We start from the raw sequence: 18,556 nt of genomic DNA, 5'->3' as shown, positions 1-18,556 counted from the left end.
AGTGACTGTACTATGTTATAATAATTATAACTTAAAAGTTTTGTATGTCTTTCCCATCACGGAACAAAAAGACTTGCAGCTGATGGCAGATACCTATTGGGCTTTAAGATTACGGATACAAATCAGCACGCTGCTCTGTTATGTGAGCGAGACAGAGCTATGCACGTATAATAAATAATATTACGATGTAGAGTAGAGGACATCGCTCGCACACCGGAGAGTCATGCGAAAGCGCAAAGGTTTTGAAACAAAAAGAAATCAGGGGCAACTTGCTTCAACATAATATTTTAATAACAGTCAAAACATCACTGGAATCTAATGCGCGTCATGTTCTATACACTTATAACAATATATTTTAGAAATACAATAAGTCCCTATGTTTAATTAATATTTTTTATGCATCAATGCATCATTATCATCATCAGCATGCATAGGTATAGGTACTAAATAACAATTAACAAATCTACTCCTTGAATTTAAAGGACTATTGTAATTTTTGATGACAATTATATGTAAACTTTTCTTATTAAAAAAACATTTTGGTTGTTAATGGTCAGCGACGTTAGGGCTCTCGCATTTGAAGACAACGATGTTTTAGTATAACATTTAGTCACTTCAAATACATAATGCTGCCCTCCTAGCTAAAAAGTGGTATTTGCATATAGTTTTCTTTGAAAATACGGCCTTTTAGCTTAGGACGGCAGAATGGGACCTGAACGGAGCACGTGCCTACATAATTACATCGGCAATTGAGAAAACGAAATACTTTTTATGTATGATTGAATTTAGTTTCTATTTATTTTCCTTACGGATCTACAAGTAGAATAGTCCAGGAAGAAAAGTACACAGACTTATTTGATAAATGATAATAGAGTTAGACCAAGAAAAGTCTGCATCGATTTTGATAGCCCACGCAGTGCAAGTGTTATTTACACGTCATAAATTCATAGAAGTTTGACGTTTAAAATAACACTTGCACTGCGTGGGCTATTAAAATCGCTGCAGAGTTTTCTCGGTCTGACTCTACTAATTAAAGTCACAGACCCTGGCCATGATTTTTTCGTTAGGACTTACTTGCATTTGGAAAGTTTGCATGTCTGGAGGTTTAACCCATAGGTAGCGAAAAACATTTTACATATTAAAAAAAAACATATTTCAGAAAACTGCACTAATTTAAAAATGACATGTACTTACTTTTTCTTCTTTTAATTGAATCGTTCTCTTGTCTTATTTTTTAACTTAATCTTTCTAAAACTGCCAATAGTCAACGGCATTATCATAAGGAAATGTACCTAACGATATATTAGGCCTTCTTGGCCGTCACCTTGATGCTGACTGTACGTGTTTTGGAACTTATAATCCATTCATTTCTAAATGTTAGTACCCTAAAGAGGGATCGAAAGAAAACATCCTCTATAGAAAAATATTACAGAAAGCTCATGCGGGTATGTTGTCTTCACCTAGAGCAAACCTTACAAACAAAGTAACGCGTTGACTTATTTGTAACAACAAAAATCTAAATACACTATAATACTATGACAACAATATTAATTTACCGTTTCGTTTAAAAAAAACTTAAAATAATTTAAATACATCAAATAATATCTTACATAAACATTTGGTTAAAGGTAATCTTCTTTAAATATTAAAATAATATTGTAGCGTACTTGCATGAGAAGCGGATTCCGCTACTTAGTGCTACGTCAAAACGATTTGCTGCTACATGCATATACATGTAGATTGTAGATATAAATTAAATTTGATAAAGTCAATGCATGAAGCTCTCTACGGCGCACATTCATGATTCCGCCTTAGTTTCTATGCATAGAAAAAGTTATAATGAACATAACACCACGTTTTCAGTAGTAGGTATATTCTTGATATTTTTAAATGTAGCTACATGTATCGCCTCATTTATGAAAAGATATACATAAATGAGGATCTCCCTAAATCCATGAAATATATCACAGCGTTTAAAATAATGTAATTACTAATTACTTATACTTAACTTGATCATGTGCAAGTACCCAACCGAGTCATAGACACAATGTTTACAGGACACAGCTTAAATATTTAGTTTCTTTACATTTGTTACCCTAACAATTTGTTTTAGGACTTAGTAAATAATGATCAATGATGATCATTAATTTCATCACAATAAAATTTGTGATAAGTACATGGTACACCAATTTGAAAAAATCTTATTTATTTATTTTTCTTCAAAATCTAGTGATCCAACAGCATACCGATTTCAAAAGTTGTATTTGTATTATATGATTTGGAAGACAGATTTATCCACAACATATGTTAAATTATTTTTCCGTCATACAAAATACATATACCTATGTATATTGTATCGCTTAAAAAATGTCATCCAGTATTTCGTAAATGCTGTAAAACAAGTTTGATTGCAGTCTGCCAGATTGAACTATGTTTGAAGCTAATAACACTAACACTGTCTTTTAATTTTTCTTTTATAACTCCAGATCATGGCCCCGACGGAAGACCAGCGCTAACCTAGTCAGGCTAGCACCATGCTGAGTCGGGACCATTTCGTGACTTTGTTGTTATGTTACCTGTTGTTTTCTTTACTTATTTTTGGTCACGAATAAACGCTTTCTATTCTATTCTAACTATTCATTTGATACTAAACAATAAAATGGATATTTCAGAGGGCAGACTGATGAGACTGAGCACCGAAGCCGACTGGGTCAAAGGAATTAAAAGTAGACGGTAAGGTTCATGTGCTCAGCTACGGCCGGGTTCGTTGCTTCGTTGACCTCTGCTTCACCGCCTCCCTGTCAACAAGATGATAAATTAACAATATCATTATATCAATCGCGAAGATAATATGGCCTAGTCATTTGATGCAATGCCAGCGAGTCAGCTAATGTGCAATCCTACGCTGGAGCGGACGACGCAAGAGAGTCACATACAATCTCTGTTCTTTTTTGATGGAGTTTATGGCCTGGTTACGAGACCTTTAAGCCAAGAATTCAGTTCGTTTTCATACAGAAAATTCGAGTGTAGCCAGAGAAAAGATGAGGTGTTACGTTATGAAAGAGACCATGATTCGTTTTGTTAACATGTCAACGATTAGGACTGATTTAGACGGCGCGCGAACTCGCATGCGATTTTAGTTACATTGCGGACTGTTGGTTACGTCCAATTCAACCGACCGATCAAAACCCGCAATGCAATATTCAAAAAGAAACTTAAATCCCTTCTAATAGATCAGGCATACTATCGTATTGCCGACTTTATGAGTGCGCCGGTGAGAAATTGACCCAGCACCGTTTGAGAAACAGGTTCTAGTACCCACCTACCTACAAATGTTAATACTTGTTTATTACTTGTATTTAATGATAAAAACATAATGTACCCAGTAGTTTTAAGTTTATGACGTGTAAAATGTTTATATTTACCAATAAAGTCTGTATTTCTGTATATTTCTGTAATGTAATGAAACTCGTATGCGAGTTCTCGCACCGTCTAAATGAGCCCTTAGGACAGGTATGTCGGGGCGGGATGGTTAGCGAATGGTAATACCTGGTCTCCGTCGTCCCAGCTGAGTTTCTTGACGCGCGCAGGTATGGTGGCGCTGGGCCAGGCCACGCCGGAGCGGCCGCCGGCGCGCTGCAGGTGGTCCGACATGAGCGCCACGCTCGGCGCCTCCGGCGGCGCCGGCGCCACCTTGCCCTTGGGGACCCGGGCCGAGTGCCGCGTCACCGTTGCATCTGGTATCAACAATTGCAACTATTAATATTTCAAAGCCGGGAGCACCGTATAAACTAACTTATAGTATGACTTACACCCCACATGAATTCACAGTGTCTCGTAATTCATAAAAATATTTTTCACCTCAGCAGCTCGAACAAGGGTACTTTGCTACTTAAAAACAGTGAGCAAAATTGCATTTTGCTCACTGAGTGAGACAAAATGAGCAAAATGCGATTTTGCTCACTGTTTTTAAGTAGCAAAGTACCCTTGTTCGAGCTGCTGAGGTGAAAATTTAATTGTTGGTATATCTTAAGAAAACATGAGTGAATAGAGGTAAGTGATGAAGAAGGAATACATTTTTCGGGTTCACTAATATGTTCTCACTACTGAGGTGAAAAGTTTTGTGAACTACACGAGATCAAAGTTATTTACATCTCGTGCGCTTTTGAGTCCCTTACTACGCTCAAGATTCTAAATTAGATTCTTTCTCTCTCTATAGAATCTTTCGCTTGCACGGGACTCAAAATAAGCACTCGAAGAAATATCAAACTTTGATCTCTTGTTGTACAAATAACTATTTTACCTAAACTGTATTACAAGTTACAAGCGAATGTCACTTTTTGGCATCCCCTGTACTCATATAAATTAAAAATATGTTCTAAAATAAAGGTTTAGGGGTTTACATGCGTTGTCACTAACACTTTATAAAACAAAGTCCCCCGCCGCGTCTGTCTGTTTGTGTGTATGTATATTGGCGATAAACACGAAAACTTTTGAACAGATTTTCATGCGGTTTTCACCTATCATAAGATTCATAAGAGTGATTCTCGAGGAAGGTTTAGGTGTATAATTTGTCAAGGTTTTGTGTAACCCGTGTAACCCGGTAAGTTATAATATAAAATGGTGTAGAATACAACTCAGTTGTGCTGCTCGAATCGTAGCATTTTACAAGTCAAATTTCACCCAATGTGTGGTGACCTTGTGCTCTTTGTAAACGCTTCATAATGCAGTGCAGGGATGTTGCGAACATCCGCATCCGCATCCGTAACCGCGGAACTTCCGCATTATTTTCGACATCCGCATCCGCATAAAATCGATGCGGAGCTTATGCGGATGCGGATGTCGAACAAGTTGGTACAGGAACGTCTTAGCGGCGGCGTAAGTGCTGGGTAATTTCGTCATTAGTCATTACCTATAACGAAATCGTCTAGATCCAGAAAAGTCGGCCATGTTACTGTTTATTAAATATAACGCACCTATATTCTTGCTCAAATACTAAACGTTTCGTTTTTTTTTTAAATAAAAAAATACTAAAAATTTAATATTTGACGTTTTCTAAGTACCTAATCTTGACATCCGCATCCGCGGATGTGAGCCTTTAAATATCCGCATCCGCATCCGCGGATGTCAAAAAATCTACATCCGCAACATGCCTGATGCAGTGTCTGTGTAGTCTATGTTGTTACATGTTTAGTTGTACAACTATGTTTAGTTGTAACGGAGTACTGACTTCTGGAGTGCGTGGCGGCGGGGTCGCGCAGGTCGAGGCTGCTGGTGGAGTTGGCGAGGATGGTGCTGGCGCCGGCGCTGACGCTGAGCAGCGAGCCGGAGCTGGCGGCGCCGAGCGCGCTCGCCGGTGGCAGGGGCTTCTCCGGCACCACGAAGTTGCTCTTGCTCGGGGCTGCACTCGGGGACGACTTAGAACGCCGACTGAACACAATTTAATCACTTCATGTTAGTACAGGTTCAAAATTCAGGTATAAGCAGGGGTCGGACAAAAAGTGCGGATGACGTAAAAATGACGTAATCTTGCACACAGGATGATGTTTGAGTTTGTATTTAAACTTCCGTGTGACATGTAGTAACAAAGTAGTATTAATGAAGTAACAAAATAATCGTAAATAAATCCATGGAATGAATAATACAGGTGCTAGGGTGATGTAGTGAATAAAATAAATTTCACGAAACTTGTTACCATAAGGTATAATTATTTGAAATTAGTTAAAACACTTAGAACAAGTCTTTGGGATCCTCAGATAAATAGGTTTAATAGTCAAAAGTGAGAACAGTAGGTAAGATTAGTAAAAATAAAAAAGATAATTTGATGTTATTATACTTTTATAGCTAAATTTTAGCTAAATATAATCGTGAAGATACAATAGCTAAACAATAACGAAGACAATTTATTGTTCATCTGATTGACAATGTGTCAGTCAAAAACGTACTTACTCATTTCAAGTGGCGATATCGTTTGATAAAGAGGTTGATAAATGATAAGTGATAATTGTTTATGAAAATCAAAAATACTATTTGAAATCATCCTATAAGTGGTTTGACGTCATCCGCACTTTTTGTCCGACCCCTGGGTATAAGTTTGTAATTTGTGTTAAATATTAATTAGGTACTGAATCACATTTTGACACTGCCTTTACTGTTCTGAGCTATCTTATTGCCCTGGGCTCCACGGAAGACCAGCGCTATAGCATATATATTATGTTAGAGCATATGCTGAGTGGTGTCCATTTGTAGCCTCTATAGCAGCATCAATACTACAATTATTATTGCATGTTAGTTTAAGCTACTAATAGTTTTAACTGTTTAGTGTATAAGATCTTCTTTCCTAAATTTATATGTGTGGTGCTGTATGTAGATGGTTTTTGCAATAAACGTTAAAAAAAAAATCGTGAAAATCATTGACATATTTTACGCTTTATATGAATTCATTTTAATAAATTTATTAAAAGATTCTTGTAGTGAACTGCGTCTATATAAATGTTAAAATAACTTAGCTCGCGCCACTTCCACCATTCCACTAACCCGGGATTGACCGGTTAAACCTGGAATTACCATAGTTACCAGTACAATTTGACACTGAGTTAACGGTATAACCGCTTAACCTCGGGTTAGTGGGATGGTGCAAGTGGCCCTTATGATTTAACTAAATAAGAGCGGATACAAAAAACCGGCCAAGTGCGAGTCGGACTCGCGCACGGAGGGTTCCGCATCATCAACAAAAAATAGAGCAAAACAAGCAAAAAAACGGTCACCCATCCAAGTACTGACCCCGCCCGACGTTGCTTAACTTCAGTCAAAAATCACGTTTGTTGTATGGGAGCCCCACTTAAATCTTTATTTTATTCTGTTTTTAGTATTTGTTGTTATAGCGGCAACAGAAATACATCATCTGTGAAAGTTTCAACTGTCTAGCTATCACGGTTCGTGAGATACAGCCTGGTGACAGACGGACGGACGGACGGACGGACAGCGGAGTCTTAGTAATAGGGTCCCGTTTTTACCCTTTGGGTACGGAACCCTAAAAAGGTGGTTGTGAAGAAAGTGAAGGATAGTAGGTACTCACTTGCGGTAGATGTATGCGAGCGCGACCGCGAGCAGCGCCAGCAGCACTAGGGCTCCGAGCGAGAGCGCGCCGGCGAACATGAGCACGCCGCCGCCGCGCTCGCGCGCTAGCAGACGCGCGGCCACGTGCACGATCACGGGCACTGACGTCTGAAGGATAATACATACAATAATCGAATTTAAACTGTTGTGAGACATGCTAACATTGAATAATTTTACGGTTTAATGACAGCGGAAGACCTTCCCCAACCGGTTTTCTCGGCGCGCGCGCAGCGTGCGACGCGGCGTGCCGCAGTACGCGATACACGGCCGTCGTGAACGCTGCTCGCACTGTTAGTGCTTGAGAAAGGAGACCTAGGCTCTCCGAAACATGTCGCGCGAGTGACTTAAAACAAGTGAGTCTAAACCGTAAAATTATTCAATACATACAATCATTATATATAGATATATGTACATACTTATAATAGTATTTTATGCAACCGTTGTTTAAGAGAGGTCAAAAAAGACGAGCGGCGTGAGTAACAATTTGAGACGAAGCCGAAAATTGTTAATAAACACGACACGAGTATTTTTTTACTCAGTTAAACAATGTTGCATACAATACTTTTTCTACGACCAAGCACTCACTTTGAAATAAAATTGTAAATTTAACAAATATTTTTAATTCAAGAAATTGCAAAAATGGAGGGTACTGGCGGGAAAAGAATGAATGAATGAATGAAATTAAAAAAAAAAACATGTCTATGGTTCACTTATTTGTCAGAGATGACATTTAAAATAAGGTTGGCAACACTGTATTTCATTCAATATTTTTTAAGTGGACATTACACGACGTATCGTAAAATCGTCAAAAAGATACTGCGTGTATGCACAAATTCTTTTTTGGGGAATAGACTAAAGACTTGTCGTGACAACTATAAAGTAGGGTTTTAAAGGTGTGTGCACGACCCTTTAAATGACAAATAAAGGTACGGGAGTAGAAAAAAAAATTAAAAACCGACCAAGTGCTAGTCGGTCTCGCGGTCAAATAATTGTTCATTTTACCTTATTTCCTTCCACCTATGAGAAAGGCACTATATAAGTCTTTTACTATATAATTTCCCTGTCCCAGCAGTAAATTAGTGTTATAGCGTTACCTGTCTCGGCGGGGAGCCCGAGTCGATGGCGGTGGCCACCACGTGCAGCACGCTGGAGTTGAGCGTCGACAGCGCGTTCTGCCGCATGAACATCTCGCCGGCGTCGTTTATGTAGAACATGCTGCGACAGACCAACAGTTAACACTAATTACACATACAAGTAACAACTAATACGAATCTCACACCACCGCGTTTGTTACAGGTTTATAGGTGAGAAGAACGAAATAATGATAAATGGAATTAAACACATATGTACGATAGATATAAAAATCTATGAGTGACCTCTTCTTACCATGGTAAGAAGTTTAGATGCAACCTCCCTCTAAACGTTTCTAAAACGGATTAAGTACTTCCTGTAGTCTATATTGGCGTTATTCATATACGCGCTACAAGCCCCAATTAGCTACTAATCGTTTATCTTAAACTATCATTTTGACTTCTGTATGTGTCAGAAAGGGATAGATACATAAATAAATAGAGCTTATTAGGCTCGCCTTGTGGGTACTACACGACGATATACCTACAATAATATACAGATATAAATAATTATTATACATAAAAAACATCCATAACTAAGGAACACATTTTGGGATACCTTGATACCTTTATGGACCTCCTGCTTCGTAGGCAGGGTCACAACCGACTAGGCTAGGAGACCGTAAAGTGCGTTGATAGAACATAAATTAACTAATGTAAGTTTGTAAAGTTTTATGAATAAGAGAGTAAGTATATGTATCGTAGAATTGGCTATTTGATGTGATGTTTATGAAATTAACGACCATGATATGGTCTAGCTAGATCATTTTACGTTTAAAGATGTAATCGTCACACACGTCATTAAATGGCCAAGCGTCACATGGTAAAGTAGTATGGGAGTTCCAAGGTGTGGTGACCGTCGCGATAAATAAGTACGTTGTATATTCTAATGCCGGAACCACACTTCGCTATGCGTTATTTGTTATGCGACTACGCTGTATTCGCTCAAATATTTGTTATGTGAGCGAACAACAAACACGGCATCCACACTTCGTGCCGGTGTGCCAAACATATGTGGTGCGTTTTGACTTTGAAAAGCGTAAGCGAGTGAATGAGTGAACGAAGTGTGGGCAGTCGAGACGCATATTCGGCTTATTCGTGTCCTTTGAAGTGTGTCAAAAAACCGACAGGTGGACGGATAGGCGTATTTGCTATTCGCGCTTATGCGTTATGCGGGCAAATATAGCAAATATAGACGAATGAACCCTCCACACTTCGTCGTATGCGGCCGAATAACGCGCATAACAAATAACGCATAGCGAAGTGTGGTTCCGGCATAATAGTAGTAGTTAGGTATGTGTGCTGACCTGGCGTCGGAGCCGCGCAGCGTGAGCGTGACGTTGTCGCCCGCGTCGCCGTCGAACACGTCGAGCCGGCCCACCGCCAGCAGCCCGCCCGCGCCCTGGGCCGCCTCCACGCGGAACTCGTACTGCGGGTACTTGAACCGCGGCTCCCACTCGTTCACGTTCAGCACCGTTATGTTTATCGACGCCGTGTCGTTCTGGAATAGGGATGATGACACATGTTCAATTTTATAACATAATCTAGTATATATAAAAATAATAGATAGAAAAATAGATAGAAAACGAGCAATTTATCACAATAATGTGGATATTAAAATAAAATATTGAAAAATTACAAAAATACAGGACCTGAAAGTTTCAAAATTTAAGTTTTTTTTTAACTTCCATAAACGATAAAAGTAAGGGTACCATTCGATTCCTTACATTTCATCCAAAAAAATATTGTATAGCAACTATATACATACAACAATATTTCACCGACAAAAACGCAATTTTCTTGTTTTGTCCATACTACAAGATGGGCGATGACGTCACCGACCCTTGGCCGTTTTGTATAGGGCGTTTCGCGAGTGAAGTGCGACTGTCGGCCTTTGATTACAATTTCTGACTTTTGTGTTACTTTAATGCAATGGGTCCCATATAGACATTTAATCCTAAAAACAAACCCGATCGATTGATACCATAAAAAAAAATTAGTCATGTAGCCTATTATACGCACCAATATGTTTACCCATCTATTTGTCTACGAGCTCAGCGAAAGTCAACAAAGATGACGTGAACTGATCGAGTAAATGAGTGAATCAACTTTTTCATGTAACTTGTTGCCATGGTTAATAGGGATGTTGACAATTTTTTGGAACTGGTTTCATTTTGTAGATAGACACGTAATAATTACAGAAAAAAATATTAAAAAAATATATTCATTAATTTTGAATAAGAAAACATGTATAATAAGTTTCGTGTTTAAATTTCGCGCCTAAACGCTCCAAACTGTCACGTGACCTTGATGACGTAACGGCGTTTTAAACAAACTGCTGTCAGTAATTTTTTTAAATTCTTTATATGGCAACTGACAATTTTTTTTAAAGCCTTAACACACTACCGCATCGGACAGCGACCTTCTTTCTCGCTCTAACTTATAGCTGCGTCCTTAACGCACCACCTTACACACTATCGATTCGTGCGCCGCACCGCACCAAGATCGCGTTTCGGTACGATAATCTGTAGACACTTAGGCAGGTTTTATAACTTGTCTTTGGTGATTCCACTGTGATTACGTCACGCGCTCCGATTGGCGTTTGCAGTCACGTGATACTGGGCATTATTTTAAATACTTTTGATTATTTTTAATTAATTTATTACAGATATTTACACTTGCAAAATATGATTTTCCGCGTTCTAATATTCCCTGCTATGGTAAAAACATAACATATTATATATTCGCGATTCATATCAACATCCCTATTGGTTACGTTCTCCTGGGTCACTCTTTAAAACCTGATTTTTAGGCGTTTAAATTCACCAAACGTGCTTTTTTGTGATACTTATAAACCCTTTCTGTTGAGGGTCGTCTACCAAGCGTGTCAGAAGATGGTGGTGTACAATGTCTTCTAACTATGCTACTATTGTCTCTTGGCTGACCGGACAGAATAACAACAAAAAATAGTTGATCCACCCAAATGGCATATTATATTTATATGCAAATCAGTCAAAGTCGGAATTTTTGTAGTTTCCTTCAAGCGACAGCGAGAAACTGATTTTTTTCCGATTAAGTGAATTTATTAAAACAGGTAATGGAGATTAAGTAAAACCAATTTATGTAGGCATATAGTACACCAGCTTCCTAACTCAAATTCTCGGAGCTCAGGCATAAATAGCCTACCAGTTGCATTTCTAATCTTATACCCATTAAGACAAAGCTTGAAGTTAGACTTACATATATACCATCGGTGACCATGACTTGGTAATAGTACTCGGGCGTGGTCTCGTAGTCCAGCGCCCGCCGCAGCAGCACCTCTCCCGCGCTGTTTATAGCGAACTTGTCCAGGAAGCCCCGGTCCGACACGTAGAATTGGAAAGGCGGCTGTTGATCATACATCTACTGTTATCTAAACTGAGCACATTTGCATCCAAAACTCAAGTGACGTTTCACCGGTGCACACATTACATTAATAATTAAATATGCTGATTAAAACCGCTATGTACTTATTCCAAGTTCTCGTTAAGTGAAATGTAAAATTTCTTATTTGAAAAATAAAAATCTTTAACCCGAATTTGCAATTTGGAACCGAGCGAGTTATGTCTTACTAAAAGCTTATATTCATATAGGTATAGTGACAGTCAAAGTCATAAATATGTAGGTACCTAAAGTCTATTTTTTTATTCGGTAGACTAAAATGACATTTCATAGTATGAAATGACATTTTATGTTCATACTATGAACTGTCATTTCAGTCTACCGAATAAAAAAATAGACTTTATCTATTTCTTGAGCATAATCTAATTCCTTGAAATAATGTAAAAAGAGTAGACATATTTACGACAGATATATAAAAAACCTCCGCGTGTAATGTACTGCAAGTGGTGGAAGAAATTCTACGACTTTGATGTACATATTTATCTATGTACGTAAGTGTGTATATTGAGCACCCATAGTACAAGCTTTGCGTAAGATTGTCGCCATATATCAAACGAAATATTAAATTAAAACAACGGGTTTGCACTCCGGGAGTGCTGGCAGAAGTGAAAACTCAATCACTATTGCAAAATGTCTGGAGCACTATGTATAATTGGGGTTAACGCCATCTAGCGTTATTTAGTCGCATTATTTGAAACCCCTAAGCACATCACTGTTAGTACTCGAGTTATATTAATACCAGTTAGAGCGAAACTCACTAGATGGCATTTAAATCAATAAAGAAAAACTCAATGACATTGAAGTAACAGTTTTTCGATCAGGTCACGTGTCCGTCTTACGTCTTACGGTCACGTGACACCTCTCGCGAGTTTAACATTTTTTCCCCATCACAAAAAGTGCACAGCGCCGCTAAAGAAGTTTTCACTTCAAAAATCTGAAATATCCATACCGTCTGGCGGTCGGCGGGCGGCTCGGTGTGAAGCGTGAGCAGCGCCGTGCCGAGCGGCGCGTGCTCGGGCACGCGCGTGGTGAACGCGCGCCGCGTGAACCGCACCGCCCGCCGGCTGAGCGCGCCCGAGCGCCGGCTCACGGCCAGCGTCGCCAGGGCGTAGCGGTCCGCGTTGTCCACTTGGGTAGCCTTTACCAAATAACATTAGTATATATAATTTAATATTTTATTGATTATATTCTGGTGACATCCTTGTTTTGACGATCATAATATGAATTCTTGTAGATTGACATGCCTGCATTTTATAATGTAATCTAATCTGTATTATGAAATAAATAAATCTATCTATCTATCTATAGTTTGTCAAAAGACTGTCTCATTTCAAACATAGACAGAGAGAATAATACTATCTTTGTCTTACACTAGTACTAGCACATAAAATAAAAGGATGAGTTTGACCAACTATGTATATTTAAATTGTTGTTTTCAAAAGATTAACTGTACCCGTGTAGTGGCATCGAACTGCCCAAACAGATAAAACCGATAACGGCAATAACAATCTAGTTTTTTATGTAACTTGATGGACAGTTTTTTTTTGTTAACTTTAATCTTGTCCAGGCGTAATATGGGAATTTTCAGAAAATAGTGTACCCAATTAATTATCGTCACAAAACTGTAACTCACGCTAATTGGGTACACTATTTTCCGAAAAATCCCCTATATGTCGCCCCAGAAGTGAGTCCCCAGGTCGCATTAGGGTAGGGTATAATCGCGCGCAAAGGAGCGACAGGTACCTCTATAGCTTCTATTGGAAAGGATGACTTAGCTCCACGTGATATACTTCTCTAAAACGTTGGTAGATATTGTTAACTGTACAGAATTCGATGTGTTGCTTACCCTTATAACGACGGTGACGGGAGCACCAGTCTCAAGCAGCTGGGTCGCGGCCGCGACCCGGCCCGTCTCCCTGTCGACGACCACCATCTCCCGCTTGTCGCCCGTCACCGTGTAGTACAGCGGGGCGTTAATGCCGACGTCCTGGTCCACGGCTGCGATCGGCCCGGGCGCGGTGTTGAGAATAGTACCCTACAATGTGCACAATAAAACTGACATGTGTTATTAAATAACCTTTTTCTACTCCAGCACTTAAATGTGTCAATTAAATGACTGACAGTGATATCTAAAGCAATGTCATTTGAATGCTTTGTCTATAGGCTCATAAGATGACTGCTAGCAGTCATCTTATGAGTATAATACAACTGCTTTATTTTTTTTAAAGATACAAGTTCCGATCATCTTGATTGAAAGAGGTATGTTTTCATTTACAATAATAACTCTTTTTTTTTTAAATAATAACTCAATTTTTTTTAAATAATAACTCTTTTTTTTTAATAATAACTCTTTTTTTTTTTTTGCTGCAGCTGTCATAGAAAAAGTAATGTATGCAACAGCTCATAATTGGTTCTTAAAATTCAAGGGTCTTTTTTTACAAAACTCGACTACGTCTCGTTTTGTAACTTCGACCCTTGAATTTTAAGAACCCTTATTATATCACTGTTGCATAAACTACTATAATAATTTAGTAGATCTATAGTTTGTCAAAGGACTGTCTCAATTCAACATGTGTCTCTGTCAAACATAGACAGAATCATACTATCTTTGTCTTACACTTGTACTAGCAACCAAAAGAAAAGGATGAGTATAGTTTTTTTTGTACTTATTTACTGACAATTTGGTTTGACCAACTATATCTCCTAGTCTCTAGCATGTAACCTTAAGTTCTTACTAAAAACCAGCTCTGGTTGGTGTATGTTTTTTGAAGGCAGCTTCTTATTTTTTTAAGGTTTTTAAGGAATATTTTGTTTTACTATGGCGAATTACTCATGGGTGCATTACAAAGTTGTGTTGTAGATACATCATCTATGGATAACCGAATAAAAGATCTAATTGAAATTATAGTTGCTATAAAATGATTGTTTTGTTTAATTACCTCTACAGCATCGTCAGGGAGGAGTGCAGTATAATGGTCATGAGTAAACTTTGGATTCTGATCATCTGCGTCAAGCACCTCTACAAAGAGAGTAGTGTCGTTGTGCAAGGGTGGCCGGCCTTGATCCTGGGCCCTCAGGGTCACTGTGAAGTTGCTCAGGGTCTCGTAGTCTAATGCTTGCTTGACTATCAGTACACTGTCAAGTTCATTTGCAAACCCAAAATATTCCTGCAGAATAAAGTGAAACAAATTGTTTACTTACTAGAATTACCACTTTGTGTGAAAATTACCTCACAGTTGAAATAACTTTTTTTTTAACTAGAAATTATGCTAGTAATATATGTATAACATGCAAAGAAATGGTTTTGCTCGAATGCACTTGAGTTTATATCTTACACGGCATGCTGGATCCAATAATTCATCTCATAAGCAAATGTTCAGTTCGCTTGCGCAAGTAAATTACAGTACTTATCAATATTACATCCATAAAAACACATAAGAACAATAAACAATAAGGTTGAAATACAAAAGCAAACTCGCTTAGCATAGTAATAATGGCTAGCTTGGCTATTAATGATCAAAAATAAAATGTGTTAGGTTACGCTTGAATTATCATCATTCTAAAACACAACTAACTGTATTGCAAGACAACAACCAATGATTTGTTATGTTATGTCATAGAATATAATATGCTTGGATAGCTTTATATATATATCACACATACACAAAATGATGAATAGAATTAATTATCACTTATTAATGTACAAATAAAGAACAAACCGAATTAGGTCCTGGCATAACTGAATAATGAATTGTAGCATGGGGGCCGGGCTGGTCAGCATCAGTGGCTCGCAGTCCAGGCAGGACCCGCGAGCCCACCGCAGTCAACTCTGACAGCCGCACATGGTATGGAGATCCAACCCATACTGGAGCATTGTCATTCACATCCCACACCCTCACAGATACAGGAATTATAAAACTCTGAAATACCAGTTGAAAACAAATCAGAACAATCTCAAGAATATTAGTTAAGAGCAGTAACAATTCAATTTAGTGAAATTGAAAAATTTATCTCATTTTTAATTACTGTATGGCTATGTTATGTTGAACTCTTTCAATGGGGGGTATTACTGCAATGTTCTGCGGCCAGAGTGCAGTACTAGTACCCAACGTAAACCATAAAGTAACTTATACATAATACTGTGCCTTAAACTGTTTTATGACAAGTTTTCACAGTCAATAAAATATGACATTGATACATCAAGGCGGTTTATTTATAAAGGGGCTACCGGGAAACGCGAAACTCGAAACTCAGCTATCTGCCTCCTGATCGCTAGAATATGCAAGAGTGATAGAGAGGTTAGATAACAAATTTTCGATTCTATTGTTTGCGGTAGACCCTCAGATTGTGACTGTTTGTGGAAGTGGCGCCCTCTACGCAGAGTTTCGTGTCATATTCCCTATTTTGGTGTTTCAGGATAAACATTCGTACGGAAAGTGATATCTTACCGGATCAGTGGTTCTTCGTCGATCACATCTCACATTCACATAAATATTTGAAGGGCCTAGCCTCTCTTCCCTGTCAAGAAAGCGTAATAGGGTCAAGTTTTTGGTCCCCGGAGCAATGCCCAATGCAGCATCTTTTTCTTGCAATTTGAGTGATATATTTCCATCATCTTCACTCGGATCGCCATTGACACTGAGAGTGCCTGGAAATTTATACACATAAAAATTAACAAAAAATAATATACCTAAAGTCTATTTTTTTATTCGGTAGACTGAAATGACAGTTCATAGTATGAACATAAAATGTCATTTCATACTATGAAATGTCATTTTAGTCTACCGAATAAAAAAATAGACTTTATATTAAAACATAGTTAGATACAAAATAAATTTCACGATGAGTAGATATCATTAAGTTTTATGACTAAAACTACGTTTTAATGTACTGAGAGAGACGAAGGGACTGTTAAGTAGTACATTTCTGGGTGAAAAAGCTGAGATTATACATTTTGTTGAATGGGACACATACCTATAACGGTTCCAACCGGGGTATCTTCGCTGATAAAAAAACTTTCCACCGCGCCACCATTCATTAAGTAGCAACGGCTGTCTTGAATAGCTGCAAAAATGCTCACACATGACATCCATACATGATAACAGTATCATTTTCAATACGTACATTTCTTCAAAGTTGGCATTGAACTAAACAAATATAATATAAAAATAAATAAGGAAAATATTTTATTATATTTTTGTTTACATGAAGCACGGACAAAGACATAAAATTTTCGCGCTCGCGCTTGACAGACAGCTGAAGTGTGCGAAAGGGAAGCCATCCCATATTGAACATCCCATGAGTGCGAAAGAGTCAGACTACAGATGACAAAACGTGACCATTTTTAGGGTTCCGTAGCCAAATGGCAAAAAACGGAACCCTTATAGATTCGTCATGTCTGTCTGTCTGTCCGTCTGTCCGTCTGTCCGTCTGTCCGTCTGTCCGTCTGTCCGTCTGTCTGTCCGTCCGTATGTCACAGCCACTTTTCTCCGAAACTATAAGAACTATACTGTTGAAACTTGGTAAGTAGATGTATTCTGTGAACCGCATTAAGATTTTCACACAAAAATAGAAAAAAAACAATAAATTTTTGGGGTTTCCCATACTTCGAACTGAAACTCAAAAATTTTTTTTTCATCAAACCCATACGTGTGGGGTATATATGGATAGGTCTTCAAAAATGATATTGAGGTTTCTAATATCATTTTTTTCTAAACTGAATAGTTTGCGCGAGAGACACTTCCAAAGTGGTAAAATGTGTGTCCCCCCCCCTGTAACTTCTAAAATAAGAGAATGATAAAACTAAAAAAAATATATGATGTACATTACCATGTAAACTTCCACCGAAAATTGGTTTGAACGAAATCTAGTAAGTAGTTTTTTTTTTATACGTCATAAATCGCCTAAATACGGAACCCTTCATGGGCGAGTCCGACTCGCACTTGGCCGCTTTTTTTGATTTTGATGACGGCCGCGGACGGCCAAGTGCGTATCACCGTAATTTTTAATTTGAAAAATATAAACAAATCAGGAAGAAAACTATACTCGGTCAACCAGATCTTGACAGTAGAAAAAGGCGGCAAATTTGAAAAATGTAGGCGCGAAAGGATTGCGTCCCATAGAAAATTTGAATTTCGCGCCTTTTTTTACTGACAAGATTTGGTTGACCAGCTATATTAAATAAAGTAATACAGTGAGGATGGTGTTTCGTAGTGTGTCGGATTGTAGTGTCACGGGGTTAAATAATCCAAGCAAATACTCATTTCACATGTAATTATTATATTCCGAGCGAAATTTTCTTAACGATATTTTGTCAAATTAACAGCATAAAGAGTGTAAGAAGCCGGTTTATAGAGTTCATTATAAGTTTTTCTTCCGTTGTGTGCTAATATTTTATCATATTAGTCAATAATTTAGAATATTTTGTGTAAAAACATAAACTGTTACTTTACGCTAGGGCTTGACTAAAACTAAATTTTCATATGACAGTATCGATAACTCGTCGGTATATTAATAGTGACTGAATAGTGAATATTTTGATAGCACACGCAGTGCAAGTGTTATTTATAGGTACGTCATAACGTCGTAGAATTTTGACGTTAATAATAAAATAACACTTGCACTGCGTGTGCTATCAAAGTCGTTGCAGACTTTTCTTGATCTAACTCTAGTTAAATTTTAGCCGCTTTTCCACGGCTTTGCTGCCAACACAAGGAAACACATATACATCCAACTTATTCGCCCCCGAACACCCCCATATAGCAAATATCATCGAAATCGTGTATGGTATCTATTTCAGTTTATAATAAAATTCACACATTTGAATGAAAAGTAGTCTATAAAGCAATCAAACACCGATAGATTAT

At 38.0% G+C, this 18,556-nt stretch overlaps 1 protein-coding gene and 1 long non-coding RNA gene across 2 annotated transcripts in view; one reads left to right on the top strand and one right to left on the bottom strand.

Moving 5' to 3' along the window:
• Window positions 1-18,556, top strand: part of LOC134660854 (uncharacterized) — an 848,341-nt gene that overhangs the window by 255,265 nt on the left and 574,520 nt on the right. The window lies entirely within an intron of this gene.
• LOC134660806 (cadherin EGF LAG seven-pass G-type receptor 2) overlaps window positions 2,687-18,556 on the bottom strand; it is a 44,387-nt gene continuing 28,517 nt past the window's right edge. Inside the window, exons 3-15 of the mRNA XM_063516604.1 lie at window positions 16,665-16,754; window positions 16,139-16,338; window positions 15,410-15,610; window positions 14,630-14,857; window positions 13,537-13,725; window positions 12,640-12,828; window positions 11,490-11,636; window positions 9,557-9,750; window positions 8,214-8,334; window positions 7,079-7,227; window positions 5,231-5,430; window positions 3,550-3,737; window positions 2,687-2,798 (exon numbers count right to left, since the gene is read on the bottom strand). Coding sequence (XP_063372674.1) covers window positions 2,721-2,798; window positions 3,550-3,737; window positions 5,231-5,430; window positions 7,079-7,227; window positions 8,214-8,334; window positions 9,557-9,750; window positions 11,490-11,636; window positions 12,640-12,828; window positions 13,537-13,725; window positions 14,630-14,857; window positions 15,410-15,610; window positions 16,139-16,338; window positions 16,665-16,754 — 2,174 coding nt within the window. The 3' untranslated portion in view covers window positions 2,687-2,720. The remainder of the gene's footprint in view (window positions 2,799-3,549; window positions 3,738-5,230; window positions 5,431-7,078; window positions 7,228-8,213; window positions 8,335-9,556; window positions 9,751-11,489; window positions 11,637-12,639; window positions 12,829-13,536; window positions 13,726-14,629; window positions 14,858-15,409; window positions 15,611-16,138; window positions 16,339-16,664; window positions 16,755-18,556) is intronic.

The sequence above is a fragment of the Cydia amplana genome, chromosome Z (assembly GCF_948474715.1).
Source record: "Cydia amplana chromosome Z, ilCydAmpl1.1, whole genome shotgun sequence".
Classification (NCBI taxonomy): Eukaryota; Metazoa; Arthropoda; class Insecta; order Lepidoptera; family Tortricidae; genus Cydia; species Cydia amplana.
Note: the sequence above shows the minus strand (reverse complement) of the source record. Positions and strands in the feature narration are given on the sequence as shown.